The following is a 22,886-nucleotide window of genomic DNA, read 5'->3' as shown; positions in this document are numbered from 1 at the left end:
AGAGAGTAGTGTTTCGTTCAGCTAATGATTGGTGGATGTTGTTCGGTTGTACTTCTCAGGAATCTGTTATTTGGTAATTTATTTATTTGGTGTTTGGTTTTCCCCTATTTTTATAATTGCAGCATTGAAACCGTTGAGGCAGGGCCATATAGCCAAGATTATAGGATTATACTTCACAGGAATCTCAACTAAACCGTGTGTGTTTCATTGTTTTATTGATCAGTGCAAAAACACAACTGTGTCAATTTAACTATTGCACAAGCAGAAATCATGCCCTCAGACTGCTGGCTTAAAGTAGACTTAGAGTACTACACTAAGCCACTGAATCCAAGTCTAATAAGGAGGCTATGGTTAGACTTGCTCAGCAATGCAAACAAAAACAAAAAATAAATAAAATATAATGTTCTAAAAATTGGTAAATCCAGGGTGATGTGAAAATGTCTTTGGGAACACTTCATGTGTCTTTCACACTGTATATAATATATGTCAACTTTATTTTGACAATACTTGATGCTTTAAGTAAATAAAGACACATAGACAGAGACCTTGCAGTTTTACTTTGTCAAAACAGAATCAGGAGGCACTGAGGAGTTGTCATATCTGTGAGACAAAGTCTAAATATAGCCAACTATTAATAGAATATCCTGACAGACTGGGCTTCACATGTTCTCTTCCCTGACAACACCACACAGCTCTGTGAAGTGGCCGGGTGGAAGCCTTCCACGCTGTAAACTCAAACAGGTGAGTTCATTCTGGAGCAAAGAAAGCGTGGTTTGTGGCCTATATATGCTCTCAATTATGAACTCTGTTTTTCTTTTACATTTCATATGAAGCAGAGGCAGTCAGTATCAGAATAATTTTGCATAGTAAGAATATTAATGCAAAGAACATATTTTGACCGTTATATTGATAATCTTTGGTTCCCAAACTAGGCCCTCTGAGCAGCACACATGACTAGGAAAATTAGGATTGAAGCTTAAATTGACTAGACCTTTTTCATAGGAGGTGTTTTGACTTGTAAATCATAGCTAACATTATTGTTTTGCTAATTTGTGGCAATTGCTGGGACAGATCATTAACATTGCTAATGATGCTAACAATACGAACAAGATCAGAATTATTGAGAAAACAGCACATTTGGTACATGATGGACAGGTGATTGACACAGAAGAAAAGAGCAAGAATAGGTTGAAATGTGGTATATGGCTGGAGTATGCTCAACATGCTCTTGTGGACTGAAGACTCTCCACACCTCTGTATACTGATTCCAGAGCCCCATCCTCCATTGTTCATTTTGGAGGCTTGTTATTGACTGCCACACAATGTCAGATATCAGTCAGTTTCATAAGGTGTTACCCAGCTAGCAAAATTTGGTTCCCAAAAAATTCTGGGAACATGTTGGAAAGCCTGTTTATTTCCCTTTTAAATGGTGCCACATTTGTAAGGAACATGCATTTGTCAAGTTATTGTTGAGTTGCTTATTGTTGAGCTATTGACTCAAAACAAGGAACCTGTGCAACGGTGTTTCCTCTGAGCGTGAACACAGCTTAAAAGCATCCTCAGGATGTATTTGACGCTGGACGCTGAGTCCAGAAAAGTTTCAAACATTTAATACTTCAAAACATCAAAACATCACAGCTACATCGGCGGCTTTCAGGTTGCACACGCCTAATGGATGGTAAACGTGCACTGGTGGCGAATATGTAACAAAACAATAAACTGAACAAAAGGCAGTCAACAAAAATTGCGGCTACCTACACTCCTCTCTCTCCTCCGCCATGCAGGTAAACCAGCTCCCTATATCACCTACGGCAGGCATCTCAAATCGGTTCCATAAAGGGCCGCGTGGCTGCAGGTTTTCATTCCAACCCAGGAGGAGCACATCAGGCCAACCAATCAACATCAAGGGATCACTTAGTTATCAGCTAAAGACTGAGATCAGCTTATCATGAAAATGGAGCTAAACTGAAGTCCAGGACATGGTGTGGTTGGTGACTGACAGTCAGCTCAGTTTGTCTAAACTGCTGGATGCTGAGACCAGGTCTTTGTCTGGACCTTCGATGTCCTTTAGTGGCTCATGATGGGCTTCACGTATACAGTAAACTTCATCAGTACCAGCTGATGAAAGGACGATAAACCCTCATCAACTGGTCACACTGGCCCAGGTTTGACCATTAAAAGACCATTGAAGACAACTAATAACCAGTTTAGACCATTCAAAGATTTTAGATGATATACAACCAGTACAAGATCAGTTTAGACCAGTAACAGACCACTAACTCAACTAATAATGGGTTTAGATGATTAAAAGAAAAGCTAAGAGCTAAGCTAAGTGGCTGCAACTACTTATTTACTGCACATACATGAGAGTGGACTCTGTTCCTTGAATGACAGGAACAAACCTGTGACAGGTGTTAAGTCCTTTAATTCAGTTTGTCTGTTAGCTTTTCGTGATAGCAGCTTTTCGTCCTGTTTTAGCCTTTGGTTGATTTAAATAACAGATTTTACCTCAAACCTTTGAATGCAATGTGTTACATTGACAATCACAACAAACACATTAACAACACATTTTATTTAACAGCTTCTTTTACAAACACCTATCGTCTGAATAATTCATTATTATCGCAGCATAGCAGTGTTCGAGCAAAAACACACACCTGAGCAATGATCAGTATTTACTGTCAAACACATAAAATCAGGTGAAACGTCATCACTGTCTGTCAGGCAGCAGCACAGTCTGTGAAGTTCAGCCCTCTGAACTCAAACGTGACATTTTAACATCAAACCAGAAGCTTTTTGATCCATTATTGACATGAAAATAACAACAGAACGATGTAAAACTTGGAGTATATGTGCTTTAAAAAATGCTTAAATATTAAGCTTCAATAAGAAAATGCAAACGTAAACTGAAGAAAGGTGCCTACAGATGTCGACAGTCTTTACGCAGAACTGTGAATATTTTTGGTTGATCATCATAAGACGAAATCACAACCTCCAATTAAATCAAACTGAAGTTGTTTGTTGGTCAGCTTTGTGAAAACATCAGCTCTGTCACCACCTGCTGGTCAAACACTGCTGCTGCACTTTGAAGCTGAAGTCATTAAAAATATTTTTAATCATGTCAAATGATTTTTGGGTTAAAACTGGTTATAATTTTACATCTGTAGAAGAAATCCACGATGCTGCTTCAAGCATCTGCAGCAGAACCTCACAATGTTTCTTCAGGATTTTTAATGATTTTCACTGCTTTGATTCAGTTTACAGTCAACATTAAAAATATCAGAGTTCCTCCATGTGACGTGATTGTAACCTGATTTCTTTTTCATTCATCAGTTTTTTGTTCTCTTGCAGTCTCAGCAGTCATTTCCCCGGTCTGTGGCTTCTCCTGAGGGATCCACTGCATTCTGGGAAATGTAGTCCCTCCAGTGGGTCCTGGATCTGCTCTGGAGTCCGCCCAGAAAAACGACGTCCAGCAGGCGTGGTCGGAAGGTACGAGCTCCTCTAAATGTGAAGGAGGGGTTGCTGATGTTAAAAATGTGCTGTCCAGCAGCCCATCATGGTCTCCTCATTTTGAAGGTCAGAGTTGCCCCAGGCTGATGGAGTCGGACTGCTGCCGGACCTGCAGGTCTCTGTAAAACCCGGAGCTGGTAGTCATCCCAGAGTACCTTGACAGACTGTAGGTTCTGTAGCTGAGCTGCAAAACCTGTTGAACCGAGCGAGACACAGTGGCTCTGAAGGTCTCCGTTCTGGCTGTGAAGAGGATGAAGATCTGAAAGCCCTGAAACACAAGAACAGGAAGACCCAGGTGTTCAGGCTCAGAGTGAACAGGTTTCAAATCGGCATTATGATGCTGATTTTTTGTCACTTCAACGTACCTGTGTGGTCGTACAGAGGCAGAAGACGATGCTGAAGGCCAGGTGGGTTTCTCCTGTCGTGACGAGCACCAGGTACCCCAGAGTCCAGGACAGACCCAGTAAGACCACCAGAGACAAACTGATGAGGGACTTCTTCCACAGAGACAAACGACTGGAGCTGCAACAACAGCAGGTTGGTGAGGAGCAACAGACTTTTCCAGAAACAAAGGAAATATTTCAGGAAGTTCCTTCATTTTGCTCTTTAACATACTTTATACTGTTTAACTGCTTTCCACTTCTTTCTCTGAATATTACAACGTATTTCTTGAAATACTCAGACTTTCTGAAATATTGTCACTTCTGGAAACGTTAATTCTGGAAATATTACTTTTTCTCAGCATATTTTATGTTTTTCTTTTCATAATATTACAACTAAAATTTGAACTGGTGGCCCGAATAGTTCATCACAGATGACGACTCAGCCTTTTTCAGCCGTTACCTTTTCAGATTGGAGTCCGTCCTGCATGTCGTCAGAGAGACCAGAACCAGCAGTCCGCTGTTGTAGACCAGGATCAGACCGACTGGAAGGAGGAAACCCCAAAACATCGGCTTCCCAAAGTCAAACTGTTTGGCCTTATCCAGAGCTGCGAGCCAGCAACTGCAAAACCAAAGACAACACAGGAAGAGCAAGAATGAAGAAGATGAAGATGGAAACTACATGTAGAACTCGAAGACTGGATCAAACTCACAGAACTTTATTTCAAATTCAAATTTAGATCCAAAGTTTCCAAAGAAGCCAAATTTTGTTCATGTAAAGACAGAAAGTTGAACAGTAAAATAGTGCTGGACCCACAATTCCTCCTGTCTGTATCCCAGAGGATTGTCCACTCTGTAGGTGGCGCCCAGCGTGATCGCCACAATGACAGCCGGCACTCCTGACAGGAGACAGGAAGTCAAACAACATTTAATCCGGCTTGAATTTCTACATTTGAACATCAGATGCTTTTCTAGCTCAGTGTTGGTGTTGACTTGATACTGACGTTAGCTTAGCTTAGCATAAAGACTCTAAACGTCTGGAAACGGTTGTGGTCGCTCACAGGATCTCGAACTTGTAATGGTCTAAACTGGTCTTTTACTGGTCTAAACTGGTCTTTTACTGGTCTTTTACTGGTCTAAAAGCAGAACTTCTGAATCTTGTTTGCTTGATAAGTTCAAAAACTGAAGAGTGAAAAAATAATATCGGAGCAGCTGAAGCAGAATCACACCTGAACTCTCTCCAATAAACAATCAACTCATGTCCCAAACTGTGGAACGTGAAGCTCGTACCCCATCCCACAGCCAGACTGAGTTTTCTCCAGTGTGGAGGAAGACTGCTGCGTACGGTCCGGACCAGCAGCACCAGCTGAGTGCCGTACAGGCTGTTCCACGTGAAGGTGGCCAACAGAAAGAAGTGAAGCAGAGCCGCCACCGCCGAGCACGGGCCTCGGTCCGGCTCCACGTGCTCCTCAGAGTCCGGGATGGAGTTGGTTTGAGCGTTGGCCTCCACCGGGGCGTCGCTCTGTCTGCTGGAGTTTTGGACTCCAGAGAGGAAGGTGATGATGAAGGCCAGCAGGCTGACGCAGATGGACAGCAGAGCCATCGTGGAGCCGCTGTGAATTCTGAGAGAGGATTACACTTTGAGTAAAAAGGCAACAATAATTAGAGAAAAAGTCTTTCAAGAATAAAGTCGGAGTGTTTTGAGAATAAAGTTGAATGTTTTATGAGAAAAAAGTTGGCTGTTTACCTCATGCAGCATCTTTGACTGAGTTATTTTCTATCACTACTAGAGAGGATGGAAGTGAAATGCTAAAGGAAATGCTAAGTTAAATGCTAACTTCATCGACGCGAGCTCACTTCTCTGTGATGTGGTGAATGATGGTTACAACCAAACCCAGAATAGAAAACGAGAGTCCAACGATGGAAATCCAGTCCAGAGCTTCTGCATATTGGTATTCCTCTCTGAATGACTGAAACAGAAACACAATCAAGTTTTCACAAAACTTCCATCATGATGCATTTTTCTCATTGAGTGTTTGAGTCTTGATTTGGACAAACAGCTTCACTTCAAGCCTTCTGTGTACCAGGAAGTTTCCATCTCCCCCTGTAGTTATACAGAGTCAACTTTTAATCATCTTACGTTGAATCTGTTCTTTGAATAGTTTGATTCCACTCAAAAGTCCACTGACAGCCGGCAGACATGGATCCAGATTTACTACCTGGTGTAAATGTGTTCTTTGTTTGAGTCGTGATATTCACCCAGAGAGCAGCGAAGTTGGTGGTGTGGTTGCAGAAACATGTCAGGAGTTCGTCTGAAGCGTTTCCTTTCGAGCAGCCGAAGGTGCTCCAGTCCCCCAGACTGTAGTTCCAGAAAACGCAGGCGAAGTCGTACAGCGATGTTCCCGCCACCATCTGAAACAACAAAGAGCAGCTCGAAGCCTCCGACTTCACAACTTCACTCGTGAATGTACAGTTTGTCCTCCTGGAAGCAGAACGCTGAGCTCAAACATCAGCTGCTGTCAGATAATGAGACTGAAGCCCAGTTCACTCTGGCTCCACCACCTCCACAAAGGTGCATTCAGGTGTTCTCGAAACTACAATGCGACCGACTAACCAAGGAACGTTTCTCCTGAAAGCTCCTTCAAGCTGCAGGAGCTGCCTGAGAATCTTCATGTTTTTAAGGTTTCTTCAGTATGACAGTGACCCAGGGATGCTAACATGAGTTCCTAATTTCAAACTTTTCAACTTTGAAAGCCCCTGCAGTCGATCGTGTGTGTGTGTTCGGGTTGAGGCCAGAAAAACCAACAGAGGCCACGCTGATTTTTACATTTTGCTCTCTTTGAAAGTCGTTAACAGAAGCTGGATCTCTTACAGTCGGTCTGAACAGCATCCCCACGTCCTGCGGCACCATGGTCCCCTCCTGACCTCCGACGCTGGCCGACAGGACCCTGATGGCAGCCCGTTGTCTGCTGTAGCGTCTGGACCTGAAGAAACGGTCGTTCTGGTAGAGGACGAAACCCACCGAGACGTTCGACGGCTTCTGACGACCACGGACGGCTTCTGCAGACACATGAGAAGGAAGCAGGCGGGAAACTTTAGTTTTAATAGTCAGTTTTGCTAAAAATAAAACACAGTTCAACTAGTGTGGTAGCGCTGTTTAATTTTCCTAATAGCACTTTGTAAATTAACTGAGGTGCAGAAAACTCACCTGGTGGGAATCGTACATATATCAGGGCGTCGGCCACAAGCCCGTTTTCCAAAGCCACGCTTGACGCGTTGGTGTTCAGCTGAATCCGGTTGGCAATGAAACTGCTCGACCCTCCTGAACACACACAGAAACAGATTTGTGAGCAACGTTGTCTTTAAATGTGAATTAAAAGACAAATTTGACACACAACGCTCCAAAATGTTCGATGCTAAAAGCTACAAATGTTAGCTTTAAAGACAGAGTGTTTTTTGTTTTTTTTTACTTCACCATCTGACTGCATTCACACACATGTGCTTATTCTACCATGAGGTTTCCTGAATTTAAATGTGTATTATTATTAGATTGATAGTGTCTCTTTCAGGCTGCTGCGTAAGCAACATGAACATGAACATGAAGCTCAGCCTGCATCCTGAGAGGACAGATTTTCAGTCTGTGGACAAATAACAAGTGACTTATGAAAAATAAGTTTGATCATTAAGTGTAATACTGCAGTCAGTTATATTGGAGTTACCGATTTTCACTAGAAACTGCTGTTCAAGTCATAATTACGAATTGGAAACTCAGATCCTTGAAATATATATCCAACTGGTCAGTTAATAAAAATGAAGTCCCTGAAAAAGAAAACAAACATGGACGCCTCACATTATCCAATGGAATTAAACTGGAACTGCAGCTTTGAGGCAGTCAGGTGATGGAAGACATCAATAAATCATTGTTGACTTTTGGTTCCACGCAGGTCACGAGCAGCGGCGTCCATGTGTGGATTTTCTTGCCACATTAAATGACATCACCTGACTTCCTCCTTTGCCCGCGTCATAATTACTCCGGCCACCAGAGGTCGCTGCTGAACACACGTACCGAATGTAGAATATGTAGAACATACATACAGATGGCTTTGTCCAAAGAAAGGCATGTTTGAGGGATTGTTGCAGAGAGTGTGTGTCGGGTGGTGGTAGAGTGCGGCTGTTTTAACGCTCACACAACAAAAGTTGTACAGCGACATGAACGCTAAACAATAATCATGGGAAAGTTTCCATCTGTCTTATCCCATCTGCACACGGTACCAAACGGACACGCATACAGTGACAGTAAACCCGAGGAGGCCAACAGAGCGACTGTTAAAACAATAAAACCATAAAAACGTTTTAGTGGACCCACAATGTGTCCACAAACAAAGCACAGCCCTGATTCCAGAACAGCTGTGACTCTGTGAAGCATCAATCAAATAATGTGATCACTGATGATCGTCTCTGACAGAAACTCGCCTGAAAACAGCACAAAGTCAACATGTTTACTGTTTGAGCTCATCAGCTTCATTGGTTTTTGTAAATATCTGCTCATTCTTAATCTGATGCAGCAACACGTTTCAAACACGTTGTGACAGGAGCAACGAAAGACTGGGAAAGATGTGGAACACTCCAAAAACACCTGTTTGGATCATTCCACAGGTAAACAGGTTGATTGGTAACAGGTGATAGTATCATGATTGAAAGGCTCAGTGGTTCACAGCGAGGATGGAGCGAGGTTCAACACTTTGTCAACACGTGATTGGATGAAGAGATTAATACCTGGACTCAGGAACACTTTAGGAAACTGCTGTCAGGAAACACAGTTTGATTGGAAATGACTGATTCTGGTTTATTGATGTTTTACAGTCCAGACTTCTTTCCAGGTTTTAACACCACACTTGCACCCTGATGTGGACTTTGGACTAATGAACAAGTCGAATGACCCAGCCATCACTTTGACCATGTGATTCCATTTCAACTGTCTCAGCTCATTATTGAACTCGTTTTTATGCGTTTACCAGCTCAGCTGTAAAGACTGAAGGAAGCCTGGACAGGAAGCACAGACCTCCTGCATTCTAAAACCCTCGCTTCAGTTCTGGATGGATTAAACCACCTCAGGACCACTGACCCTCAGTTAACGAAAGCTTTGAACTGATCCTGCGACCTGATTGGCTTTTAACCGGATCAGTCCAGGCAGATATCAGTACATTGACCTGAGAGAGAGGTGAACCGGACTCCCTGAGTGTCGGAAGCAGGGATCTGTGCCGACTGGACCACCAGGTTTGGTTGAACCACCTGAGACTGAGCTGCGTTGAGAGTGAGGCTGAGGTTCACAGAGAGCTGGTCCAGGGTCACCGTGAGGCTGCACACACAATAAAGTCCATTAAACACGTGAACGCCGTCAGATATGCAGCATGAAACACGTGATGTCCTGTCTGGAAGTAAAGCCTGGGTTTGACTTCCTGCTGTGACTTCAGGAACAAACAGCCAAACTAATGCATGTTAAGATGAACAGGACACTGAACACAGACTGCAAAGAGTTAAAGACCTGAAAACGGTGGAGAATCAGAAACTGCTTGCTGAGAGTCTTTAACTCGAATAATAATCTGTAATATTTCTTGTCTCTTTCAGGCTCCTGTTGACCTTTCACCTCATGCCAAACCTGCTTCCTGTGAGTATTCAGGCTTTTATTCATTTAGAGATGAAGCTGGTGTAATGTTGCATGGATGTGGGAGCTGAAAATAATGTTCACGTCAACATCCAGGTCATAGTTACAGCTGAGAAACAGCGAGTTATTTCTCAAAGCTCTGATTTATCCGACTTTGTGTTTGATTATAGTGAAGTATAGATAGATAGATTTAATCCTTAAATCCAACACATTTCAGCTAAAATCCAAAATGGAAGAATCTCTCCCCAACATGTGGGCTGTGTAGTTTTAAAGGATAACTTTCGTTTTTTATAACCTGGACTTTATTTGTTTTATTTGAGCAACAGAGGCATTCCTCCTCTGTTGTCATCGATGAACATTGTCCACAAGAACACCACCAGTTACCGTCTACTCGTGGAAGCGCAGTCGTTTGTTGTTGTTTGGCCAGCTGTTCCTCTCTCTGCCTCCGTGTCCTCCTTTCAACGAGCTCCTCGTCCGTGTACTCTGGCTCAAAACGGTAAGGACGTCCATCGTAAACAAAGTCATTGTCCACCACCTCAGAGTCGGAAAAATATTTATCCATTTTGTGAAAAATAACAGTTGCAAACTACAGCTAAACTAGCCGATCGCCGCAGAGTTAGCCGTGTTGTGGCTGGTTGCTCGCAGCGCGCGGCGCTCGAAAATGACGTCATCCGTGTCAGAGGTAGTTGTCTAGAGATGCTGGATGTTGATAACATGCCACCACGGGCTCAGAGGGGAATAGCACCAGCATATCAGAACTAAATATTGGAATATGAACGAGTTTCGCCGCAGATTATGCGTTTATAGAGGCTACGCACGGGTGCCCCGATTACTCGCATTACTTCTGGGGCTAAGTTTTTCAAAACGACTCCAAATGCCACCAAAGTTGTCTGGGTGTCTAAATGGTCGTATTTAATGCTACAAATAAAGTCCAGGTTGTAAAAAACGAAAAATTATCCTTTAACCACGATAAGACTTTGCTCACCCCAGAGTGGCGTTGTTCTCCGCGCTGTCGTCCTGAGCGCTGGCGTTCAGCAGCTGGCTGACTGTAGCTACTGCCGCCACCCTGACGCTCTGCGGTACAAACATTAGCAAAACGCATCTTCAGAGTTGGACATGCATTAGATTTCACAGAGCGAAGTGCAGGACTTTCTCCTTCCTCGTACCTCTGTGACGTTCGGAGACAGCAGCAGCGCGTTGGCGACCTGAGCCGCCGCTGTGATGTTTTCGGCCGTGAGCTCTTCGGGTTTGGAGGTCAGAATTTGAGTGCTGGTCGCCAGCAACTCTAAATCAGCGAGGCTGGTGAGCTGAGAGAGGAAACACGTTTGCTTCAATTCATTTTCTGAATCTGTCATCCTTTACGGGCCTAAATGCGGGATGGGATGGGACAAAATAAGCAATTCTCACATTTTGCTGGATGTCGCTGAGCGTCTGGTTACACTGGAAGCGTTGTGGATGCTCGAACCGTGGTCCCTCCTCGGTTAAACATCTGGTCAAAGCCAGCGGTTTACCAGCTGGATAAAATGGTGGAAGTTAGTTATGTTTTATATGTTCTGGTGTACCTGATAGATGGATGGTAGACTGTCAGGTGGATGGAGGTGGCGATTGATGGATGTACAACACGTACATAAACTGATGGTTGGTAGAAACTTACCACCACTCGTTCCTTGTGGACAGAGTTCGTCAGAATATGCAAACCAGCCGGAGAGTGTGCGTGGGAAGCTGAATCCATCCAACTCTTGTGCTCGACAGAAGTTTTCTTTGAGGACAAGTTTGGTAAAAGATTAGCTGTGTTAATGTTAGACCGAGTGACACAACAAGCGTCAAGTGGACTTCAGGGAAAGGTTGAGGCTTATCATGCAGGTATGAACAGAGGGGAGAGGAGAACTGCTCAGTTCTGGCATCGGCCACAGGGTCACATGGTTGGCTGCGAGCTAGCTCGCAGCTAGCATCTGTACACATGTAACATGGAAATTCATGGAAATAACGTGAGACCAAATCTAGCTTCACCTTCTGTCTGAAAAGTGATCTTAAACTGAAGGACGATCATCTGGCAGTGATCTCATCATCTGATGTCACGAAAGGCCACTCACCTTCTGAGCAGGTGACTCCCGTCCAATCGTCAGGACAGATACAGACTCCCATCAGGACTGTCCCACCATTGGCACAGACCAGAGGAGGAGGAGGAACAATTGGAGTCGTAGTTGTAGGAGCAGTAGGAGCAGGAGTAGTCAGAGTAGTAGTAGAAGAAGGAGGAGTATGTGTATTTGTCGGAGTAGTAGTCAGAGTAGTCGTTGGAGGAAGAGAAGGAGTGGTAGTATTTGTAGGAGTAGTAGTACTAGGAGGAGGAGTAGTAGTACTAGGAGTAGGTGGGGTAGGAGGAAGAGTGGTAGTAGTAGTGTTAGAAGTAGTAGTAGTAGTCGAAGTAGTAGGAGGAGGAGTAGTATTTGTAGGACTAGTAGTAGGAGGAGGAGCAGTAGGAGTATTTGAAGGAGTCGTAGGTGGAGTAGTACTATTAGTAGGAGGAGGAGTATTAGTAGGAGGAGGAAGAGGAGGAGTGGTAGTATTTGTAGTAGTGGGTGGAGTAGTAGTATTAGTAGGAGGAGTAGTAGTAGTATTAGTATTAGTAGAAGGAGTAGGAGGAGAAGCAGTAGGAGTAGTAGTATTAGAAGTAGTAGTAGTAGTCGAAGTAGTAGGAGGAGGAGTAGTATTTGTAGGACTAGTAGTAGAAGTAGGAGGAGGAGCAGTAGGAGTAGTAATATTTGTAGGAGAAGTAGGAGGAGTAGTAGTATTAGTAGAAGGAGTAGGAGGAGGAGCAGAAAGAGTAGTAGTATTTGTAGGATTAGTAGTATTAGTAGAAGAAATAGGAGGAGAAGTAGTAGTATTTGTAGGAGTAGTAGGTGGAGTGGTAGTATTAGTTGGAGGAGGAAGAGGAGGAGTGCTAGTATTTGTAGTAGTGGGTGGAGTAGTAGTATTAGTAGGAGTAGTAGTACTAGGAGTAATAGTAGTAGGTGTAGTAGCAGTATTAGAATTAGCAGAAGGAGTAGGAGGAGAAGCAGAAGGAGGAGAAGCAGTAGTAGTATTAGATGTAGCAGTAGTAGTAGTCGAAGTAGTAGTAGGAGGAGTAGTATTTGTAGGACTAGTAGTAGAAGTAGGAGGAGCAGTAGGAGTAGTAATATTTGTAGGAGAAGTAGGAGGAGTAGTAGTATTAGTAGAAGGAGAAGGAGTGGGAGGAGGAGCAGAAGGAGTAGTAGTATTTGTAGGATTAGTATTAGTAGAAGAAGTAGGAGGAGCAGTAGGAGTATTTGTAGGAGTCGTAGGTGGAGTGGTAGTATTAGTAGGAGGAGGAGTATTAGTAGGAGGAGGAAGAGGAGGAGTAGTAGTATTTGTAGTAGTGGGTGGAGTAGTAGTATTAGTAGGAGGAGTAGTAGTAGTATTAGTATTAGTAGAAGGAGTAGGAGGAGAAGCAGTAGGAGTAGTAGTATTAGAAGTAGTAGTAGTAGTCGAAGTAGTAGGAGGAGGAGTAGTATTTGTAGGACTAGTAGTAGAAGTAGGAGGAGGAGCAGTAGGAGTAGTAATATTTGTAGGAGAAGTAGGAGGAGTAGTAGTATTAGTAGAAGGAGTAGGAGGAGGAGCAGAAAGAGTAGTAGTATTTGTAGGATTAGTAGTATTAGTAGAAGAAATAGGAGGAGAAGTAGTAGTATTTGTAGGAGTAGTAGGTGGAGTGGTAGTATTAGTTGGAGGAGGAAGAGGAGGAGTGCTAGTATTTGTAGTAGTGGGTGGAGTAGTAGTATTAGTAGGAGTAGTAGTACTAGGAGTAATAGTAGTAGGTGTAGTAGCAGTATTAGAATTAGCAGAAGGAGTAGGAGGAGAAGCAGAAGGAGGAGAAGCAGTAGTAGTATTAGATGTAGCAGTAGTAGTAGTCGAAGTAGTAGTAGGAGGAGTAGTATTTGTAGGACTAGTAGTAGAAGTAGGAGGAGCAGTAGGAGTAGTAATATTTGTAGGAGAAGTAGGAGTAGTAGTAGTATTAGTATTAGTAGAAGGAGTAGGAGGAGAAGCAGTAGGAGTAGTAGTATTAGAAGTAGTAGTAGTAGTCGAAGTAGTAGGAGGAGGAGTAGTATTTGTAGGACTAGTAGTAGAAGTAGGAGGAGGAGCAGTAGGAGTAGTAATATTTGTAGGAGAAGTAGGAGGAGTAGTAGTATTAGTAGAAGGAGTAGGAGGAGGAGCAGAAGGAGTAGTAGTATTTGTAGGATTAGTAGTATTAGTAGAAGAAATAGGAGGAGAAGTAGTAGTATTTGTAGGAGTAGTAGGTGGAGTGGTAGTATTAGTTGGAGGAGGAAGAGGAGGCGTGCTAGTATTTGTAGTAGTGGGTGGAGTAGTAGTATTAGTAGGAGTAGTAGTACTAGGAGTAATAGTAGTAGGAGTAGTAGCAGTATTAGTATTAGTAGAAGGAGTAGGAGGAGAAGCAGAAGGAGGAGAAGCAGTAGTAGTATTAGATGTAGTAGTAGTAGTCGAAGTAGTAGTAGGAGTAGTAGTATTTGTAGGACTAGTAGTAGAAGTAGGAGGAGGAGCAGTAGGAGTAGTAATATTTGTAGGAGAAGTAGGAGGAGTAGTAGTATTAGTAGAAGGAGAAGGAGTGGGAGGAGGAGCAGAAGGAGTAGTAGTATTTGTAGGATTAATAGGTGGAGTGGTAGTATTAGTAGGAGGAGGAAGAGGAGGAGTGCTAGTAATTGTAGTAGTGGGTGGAGTAGTAGTATTAGTAGGAGTAGTAGTACTAGGAGTAGTAGTATTAGTAGTAGTAGGAGTAGGAATAGTAATAGTATTAGTAGTAGGAGTAGGAGTAGTAATAGTATTAGTAGTAGTAGTAGGTGCGGTAGGAGGAAGCGTAGTAATAGTATTAGTAGAAGTAGTAGTAGTAGTCGGAGTGGCAGGAGGAGTAGTAGTATTTGTAGGAGTAGTATTGGTATTAGTAGAAGGAGTAGGAGGAGAAGCAGTGGGAGTAGTAGTATTTATAGGAGTAGTAGTAGTATGTCGTGTCGGCGACACGGCGGCAGTGCTGCTGGTTTTGGTGTCTGATGCTGATGGGGTGGTGGTGGTGGTGGACGGTACTGCAGTTGTGCAGGTGGCCAGAGGAACAGCTGTGAGGACACGCAGAATGAATCCTGTTAGCTTGAAGTTGTTGTGTCCTCACACTGTGCACCGCCTATAAACCTGCTGCTATGCTAGCAGCTCTGTGAGGCTGTGCTTAGAGCCAAATGCTAAATGCTAAATGCTAATTGCTCAGCGGGCACAGAATAATACTCACCATGTTCACCATTTTAGAGTTTTAGCATGCTAACATCAGCTAATTAGCTGACACAGAGAACAGCTGAGGAATGTCATCCGTTCTGCAGGTAGCTGATCATAAACAAATCAAAATTTGGACCAGGTGGTGGCGCTAGATGAAAAGACAGAGGATCACTGGATTTATTGGGATTAATTTGAGCTTCTCGTGTGGTTTAAAAGTTTAACCAGTGAAGCAGCATTTTCATTTCACTTGTTCGAGCCAGTTCTCAGATTTTTAACTTCTGATTACTTTGAAGCACAAACTACATTTTTGGTGTCATTGATTTCATTTTTTACAGTAAAGCCAGACAATGAGCACAGTCATGAAAGTCCTGGAAGGCTCAGGAACCTGTTGCTGGTTCTGAAATGTTTGAACATACAAAAACAGACAGTTTTGGCTGTAGTTTCAAATATTTTCTTGAATTTAAAATGAAGTGCTACACTACTGCTAGTGATTGAACTCACAAACACCTGCAAGACGGTTTCTTACCCCAAGCGAAAACGAGCAGAAACCAAACGTCCATGTTGATCATGGCTGCAGCTCGGAGACGGCGGCGTGTGGTTACAGCCTCGTTTCTGAAGTGTGCTCATGTTGTTCTGGTCCCGGCTTTGAAGTGAGGAGGGACAGGTAGTGTGGTCATATTCAGCACCATAAAGAGGCACACAAGGAAATCATAAAACACAAAGTGCAGCTCAAAGTTCTTCAGCAACTCTCAGCAGGAAGTTATTGGTGGTTATTTTTCTTCATTTTTGTCTGAAAATGTCACTTTTTGTGTGCATCTTCCTCTTTGAGCCACACTCACCTGTGTGCAGGGATCTGATTGGAGGGGAAATCAGACTAAAAAAAACCCCCCACAAATCAGCGAACTCTCAACATCGAATAATAACATTCAAATAAAAGATAATCAAGTTTTAATTTTGTTTCTTTGATTAGAAAAATCTAATCAATCATCAAAAGGGAAACAGGCTCGTTAACGTCTGAGGTGCTAAATGATGTTTGTGTTGTGATTGACAGAAGATTTATGAGTTTCCCATCAGAGGAGGTCAGCCTGACTCAGCACTTTGAGCTAAATGCTAATGTTCTTACAAACACTAGCATTAGCTAATTAGCAGCAAACACAAAGTCTGGCTGAGGCTGAATGTGTGCTGGACACATGATGGTGGCGCTGGAGGAAAAGTCAGCGGACCAGTGCCATTTTCCCAGTTCATCCTGAGGGGAACATGAACGTCTGAACCGCATTTATCACAATCATCCAGCAGCTGTTGAGACAGAGCTACGCTGCTAACGTGGCTAAAATATGAGCGACATGTGCTGTTGTCGGCAGGGAGTGTTTTCCCCTCATCGACCACCGGGGGCAGCAGCGAGACTCTCTCAGCTTCAGACGCTCGTTCGGGCCTCAGAAAGGTAACTTTCACTGTTCATCTGAAGTGTTTTCAAAGCGTACGTCTTGATTTAAGTGGAGAAAAGATTTGGTGATCACTCAGTGATCACTCGGTGATCATTCAGTGATCAGTGTTCTGATAAACACACGTTTGAACTCTGCTGAAAAGACAACAAATCCAAATGCAGGAGTGTTTTCATCTGCAGGCGAGGCAGCAGGAGACGAACCTCCAGCAGCTGACATGTTTCTGACCTCTGAGCCAACTGTGAAGTGGACCGATGTTTTTCCCTCTCAGCCAATCAGGGCTGTCATGAGGTATCCACCTGATCTTTGACCTCCCAAAAAAGCTTTTCGCTGTCTGAGGATCAATAGATTATCAACCAAAAACAACAGGAGGGAGACAGAGAGCCGTTCAACATGAAAAACCATGCAGTCACCAATCAAACAGGCCCATTAGTGGTTCAAATAGTTTGCAGGTCAACGTTGAACAGGTGAGCTAAAAGAACAGATTAACGGTAATTTATTAAGGATGAATCATCAGCTGAAATAGCTAAAGGTGATAAACAGGTGAAATAGTCAGCTGATCTAACAGGAACAAAGAGCTGGAGCAGCTAACAGCAGCGGATAATGACCTGAAGGTGTTAGCTTAGCTTAGCTGAAAGTAAAAGGCTAAATGGAGTGTATTCAATGGTTGGAAGCTTGTGGCGCTCTGCGGTCGAACAGATGCAAAGGAACAGGAACTGAGGTGAAATAACATCATTTCTGTCATTAATATTTGAAATCAGGTTGATCTCACTGTGGAGGTTTATACTGCGGCTGTAGGGGGCACTAGCAGCACTTCACACTGGTGCTTTCTCCTCCTGAAGCTGGTTGAAATGTTGCTGTAATGAGCAGCCAGGGTTTGGGGTAATGATTGTCAGCTGACCTACATACTGAGCTGTTAATGATTCAACCCGTGGCCTCCCAGAGGAGCCTGTGGGGAGTTGTAGGGGGTTTTGGGGGTGAAGCTGGACCTGGACCTGGACCCGTGAGTCTGAGGCTGAACTCAGTTCACTCAGTCTACAGACGCCATGGCTCAGCTGGTGGAGTGTGTCCCCAACTTCTCAGAGGGTCGAGACAAAGAGGTCAGATATTTAATATTTAATGTTGGTTTCCAGTCTGAGTGCATGTTGTTCCCAGTTTGACCAGTTACAGAGCTGCATGTGTTGGCTGTCTGTCAGAGAGTTTATTAATGTGCAGCTGGAGTTCAGTCCTGTAATAAACTCTGAAAATCTCCTTCTAGCTTCATTACAAAGCAGTTTTTACCTGTGTGTATGTGTGTGTGTGTGTGTGATAGAGATAAAAAAAAAAACTCGTAAGTGAACCTTTAGTTGATTTTGTCAAACTGAACATTGAACCACAGAACGTTACGAGGTTTCCTGTCAGTGAGTCCTGATCCAGTAACTGACTCTGGATCAGTTCTCACTGAATGTTCATATGTTTACAGGATATACAAGAAAAGCTGGTCATGGTCTCTGACTCGAGTCTCTAGACTGTTAACTGGGACTTGACAGATCAGACGACTTCTCCGGCTCAGACTCGGACTCGTCTCAGACTCGTGTGACGGACGAGTCAGAGAGAGCCGGACCGAGCTGTTGGTCTCTGTGATGTTTGTTGTGCTGCACTTGAATGAAGTCGATCATGAATGTGAAGCCAGAGTGAAACCAGATCGGCTCCAGTTCTGCTGGTCAAACAGGATTAATCGTCACATTTCAGGTGATCGATGCCATCTCGGCCGCCATCTCGGGCTCGTCGGGCTGCAGCCTGCTGGACGTGGACCCCGGAGCCTCCACCAACCGGACCGTCTACACCTTCGTGGGCTCTCCCGAGGCCGTGGTGGAGGGAGCGCTGAATGCCGCCCGGCAGGCCTTCAGCCTCATCGACATGAGCAAACACTCAGGTCAGCGGCGTCCTGCAGCATCAGGCAGGGAAGTGTTGTAGAGTACCTGATGTGTGTGTGTTACCTGTTCAGGTGAGCATCCTCGGACCGGAGCGCTGGACGTCTGTCCGTTCATCCCCGTCCAGAACGTCTCCATGGACGACTGCGTCAACTGCGCCAACGTGTTCGGACGGAAACTGGCAGAAATGCTGCACGTGCCCGGTGAGACGCATCCATGAGTAGATGTCGTCCAATTAGCTGTGGCGCTTCTTCAACGTAGAAATAAAACGTCATTTTTCACCTTTTATGCATGAAAATTATGAAAAAAATTGTCTGAATGTGCAAACTGACCATTTCCTCTATTAACAGAACCAAGACTGTTTTAACTTTTCTGAAATTTACTTTATTTATTTCATATCACACAAGCAATAAACACAAAACAGCAGCGAAGGAGCCTGATGTCATCACCAACAGGAAGTGACATCACATAGAGCCACGTTAGTGGCACGGCTAATAATCGCTTTCTTTCATCTGAAGTGTATCTTTACGGAGAAGCAGCACGAAAAGAAACCAGAAGAAGTCTTCCATCTGTCCGGGCCGGAGAGTACGAAGCCTTACCAGAGAAGGTGAGACGGCGACAGCCAATCAGACAGCTCGTTGATCAGTTATTCATCAGCAGCAGAACTTTTCTTTGTGTTGTTGGTGTTTGTTTTCCTGTTTGCCTTTCAGAATAAAAGTCCTAGAAAACTTTCCAAATAGCTGCGAAAATAAAATTTTTTTTTTTTTTTCCCTGGTCCAGTTGAAGCGTGATGATTGGTCCCCTGACTTTGGCCCCGCTGTGTTTGTGCCGTCATGGGGCGCCACGGTAACCGGCGCTCGCAAGTTCCTCATCGCCTACAATGTGAACCTGATCGGCACCAAGGAGCAGGCTCATCGCATTGCTCTGGACATCAGGGAGCAGGGCCGAGGGAAAGACCAGGTGCATGCTGGGAGTCCAATGAATCAGCTGTTGGGGTGTCACGTTAATTCTTCATGTAAAATGATGATTGGAGAAATTGTACATATTTACAGGAAGGAATCACGTGTTTTGTAAAGAGTACATTTTCAAAGTTGAAAGCCATTTGTTCAGAAACTGGAGAGAAACCAGTGAAACCAGTACGGGAGCAGTCCAGTTAGTAATCCATCCTCAGGTGGACTCAACGCGACCTCTCGTTGTGTCTGAACCAGCCCGGGCTGCTCCAGAAGGTGCAGGGGATGGGCTGGTATCTGGAGGAGGCCAACATGGCTCAGGTGTCCACCAACATCCTGGACTACGAGCTGACCCCCCTCCACACCGTGTATGAGGAGATCCGCAGGGACGCCGAGGTCAGAGGTCACCACCACAAGTAGTCTTAGCAACAAAATAACAAAATAATACTAAAATCTGATGATGATGATTTTGATTTGATTCCAGTGACTGAGTCTGTTATTGATTATTGATCGTGTGTTGATGCGTTCAGGACCTGAAGCTGCCGGTGGTCGGCTCTCAGATCGTCGGTCTGATCCCCCTCAAGGCTCTCCTGGACTCCGCTGACTTCTTCATCCGCAGAGACCAACTCTTCATCATGGAAGAGGAGCACAAAGTCCGACTGGTCTGAGGCCCGTCTTCGTTAAGTCAGAACATGGCGGCGGTTCAAAGCCGCAGACGCGTGACGCCTCTTTGTTTGTGTGTCGGCAGGTGATCAGCAAACTCGGCCTCGACTCTCTCGGCACGTTCAACCCGAAGGAGAGAATCATTGAGTGAGTTTCTGCGCAGTCTGAACGTCGAATATGAAAACAGATCTGTGACACGGAGCAGGCTTTATCATATTATATTATATTAGTATGTATATGTACACAGTAAAGAAGTAGAGAAGATACTTGTACCTCCAAACTGTGACAGTCGACAGAACTTTGACTTCATACTTTGATACTTGAACCATTTTGTCTCGTCCTGCAGTCACATCAGCAGGTATAAAGTAGTTATTGTACCTGTGCAGGTACATGGTGAGGTCACAGGAGGACCACGGGCTGGCGTCTCTGTCCCTGCAGCAGTTTGTTCAGGGCGTTGGAGCTCGGACGGCGGCTCCCGGCGGAGGATCGGTTTCTGCTGTCGTCGCCGCTCTGGTACGAATTAACGTACGTTTCTCTGAAAGTGGAATATCTCTAAATGCTAACGTGTTTGTGCTGCAGGGGGCGGCGTTGGGCGCCATGGTGGGTCAGATGACGTATGGAAAGAGGCAGTTCGAGAACCTGGACGGCGTGATGAGGAGGCTGATTCCTCCGTTTCATCGGGCCACGAATGAGCTGCTGCTGATGGCGGATGCCGACTCGTCCGCCTTCAACAGCTACATGGTGAGGAGGACGCTCCAAAGCTACTTCATGTCACTGCGAGACCCCACCCTCCATATTCAAACATTTGGTCTTTTCTGAAACAGATGTTGTGCTGCTGCAGGTGAACGAGAACTGAAGGTCTGTTGTTTGTGTCGTTTTATTACAGGCGGCGCTGAAAATGCCAAAGAATACAGCAGATGAAATAAAAAGGTGGTGTTTCAAATGTGCAAATACTTTCTAATCATTATGACCGACTTTCACACTCCAGGTCTGTTCACTGCCGTGTCATCGAATCACAGACATTAAAATACACTTTACGGCCACCAGGAGGCTCCAAACCTGCAGATTACTCATGGTTGTTGTAGTGTTGGAATCACATGCTGCAGTAGTTACTCAAAATGTCAACTTCTCACCAGTGGAGGAAGAAGTATTCAGATCCTCAAGTAAAAGTATGTGAGGATTAAAGTACAAGTAGTCGCAGTGCAGTAAAATGATCCTCCAGTGTTTCACTATTTAATGTGATGTCTGTGGATGAATATTCCTGCTGCATGAATACATGGTGTTCACTGACGGGAGGGGCATGATAAAGTAATCTGGAAAGTAACTAGTAACTAAAGCTGTCAGACAAATGTAATGGAGTATTTTTAGTTAGTTCCATTTGCTGACTGTTTTATTGATTTCTTTATATTCTGGTTCCTGCTGCAGATCTTTTCTGTTGTCCCGTCACGTTAACCCTGATGTTTGTCTGGCAGGCGACAGGCTGCAATGCAGGAGGGTCTGCGGCGAGCGGTGGGCGTCCCGCTGGCTCTGGCCGAGAGGATCAGTGTCCTCTGGCTGCCTCTGAAAGAAATGGTCGTCCACGGAAACATCGCCTGCAAGTCCGACGCTCAGGTGACACAAACACCAAATCAAGATCAGATTCACTGATTTATTGATCAACGTCACACAGCATGAGGGCGGAACAGGAAGTCAGAGATCAGACGCTGTCAGAGAAGTGTTGTGATTGGCTCACTGCTGGGGGGGTGGGGGCAGCACCTGAATGAATGAGAATGTCAGACTCATCAGTGTTTTCCTCTCAGGTGGCAGCTAAAGCTTTGGAAACAGCCGTCTTTGGTGCGTTTTACAACGTCACCATCAACCTCAAAGACATCACAGATGAAGACTTCAAGATGGCCGTAAGTGTCCCCAGGCTCTGATTCCATGAAGGGCGTTGTGAGGAGGAGGAGCACACCGGGTTGGACTCAATTAATCAGCTGATCACTAAGTGATCCCTTGTTGACTGGCTGGTGCTCCTCCTCCTCCTCCTCCTCACATGGCTCTTTACATGATGTCATGTCCCACCTGGCTGTGAAGCTGATTGGTTTGTTGTTTCATGCTGCAGACTCAGGCGAGAATATCGGCGTTACTGCAGGAGGCAAAGGACAGCGCCGCCACCATCCTCCTCGCTGCAGAGCACAGAACCTGACAAGCAGCACTGCACCCTGGGACATGTAGTTCTCTACAACCTGCTTCTGACAAGCTGGCTGATTTTAAATTCTAATAATTATCACTCATATAATACAACGATATAATAAAAAGATGAATAACAGAGAACATGGACTCACATGAATATTTTACATCCAGATGAGCAGCTCAGTTTACCTGGAACAGTTAGAGTTAGAAGATCTATTCACAGATCGCAGCGATAATGGAATTCACCTCCATGTGTAATTTCAAATTTACATCAGACGAGATAATCAGAATATTAACATCAACATCAAAATTAAATGTGTAGCCCACCATGACAGACACCTGCAAACAGCACACCTGGACCACCTTGCTGACCGGCCCCAGATGCAGTCCTGATAGTTATTTATGATTATTGGTGATAGGCCAGTCCACTGATGGAACCAGCTCTCTCAGGCTTTGTGTGTCTGGGTTCTTACCTGCCGTCAGTTCTGTCTGGCAAACAAAAGAGCAAACTGGTTTCTACCTGTAACAAATCCCTTTTCACCATTTCAAAACTCCAGTTTCAGAATCAGTCTCCTCAGACACTGAAACATTGTGAAGGTGTTGTTCAAAGAAGAGGTGATGCAGCAGAGAGCGAAACATGTTTAGATGTAAAGAACAATGGAAACAGCACGGCTCAGAATTTCTTCTTCGTCACCTCTTCTGTCAAAATGTGTCTCACAAAAATAAACCTGAACTCACAAACAGCTGTGGTGAAAAACTGCAGAAAACAGAGTGATGAAAGCCAAACGAACAGGTGACATTATTGCTGCAGGTGTATCTCAGAGTGAAGCTGACACTCACAACTTCCGGTTTCTGTCATTTCAAAATAAAAGCACAAAGGTCAAAAAACGTTTGAAAATGGC

At 44.4% G+C, this 22,886-nt stretch overlaps 1 protein-coding gene across 1 annotated transcript; it reads left to right on the top strand.

Moving 5' to 3' along the window:
• The first annotated feature begins 701 nt into the window (after positions 1-701).
• ftcd (formimidoyltransferase cyclodeaminase) lies at positions 702-22,055 on the top strand. Its single transcript, XM_041954287.1, has 16 exons — positions 702-741; positions 3,352-3,489; positions 9,519-9,558; positions 18,018-18,201; positions 18,274-18,402; positions 18,718-18,806; positions 18,980-19,159; positions 19,408-19,545; positions 19,680-19,811; positions 19,898-19,959; positions 20,199-20,325; positions 20,392-20,553; positions 20,699-20,742; positions 21,285-21,423; positions 21,612-21,707; positions 21,914-22,055. Exons 3-16 carry the CDS (start codon positions 9,541-9,543, stop codon positions 21,995-21,997), a joined length of 1,584 nt encoding a protein of 527 aa, XP_041810221.1. The 5' UTR covers positions 702-741; positions 3,352-3,489; positions 9,519-9,540; the 3' UTR covers positions 21,998-22,055.
• The last annotated feature ends 831 nt before the right edge of the window (positions 22,056-22,886 follow it).

This window comes from Chelmon rostratus, chromosome 15, assembly GCF_017976325.1.
Source record: "Chelmon rostratus isolate fCheRos1 chromosome 15, fCheRos1.pri, whole genome shotgun sequence".
Classification (NCBI taxonomy): Eukaryota; Metazoa; Chordata; class Actinopteri; order Chaetodontiformes; family Chaetodontidae; genus Chelmon; species Chelmon rostratus.
The sequence above is the reverse complement of the archived record's forward strand: the minus strand, read 5'-3'. Positions and strand labels throughout refer to the sequence as shown.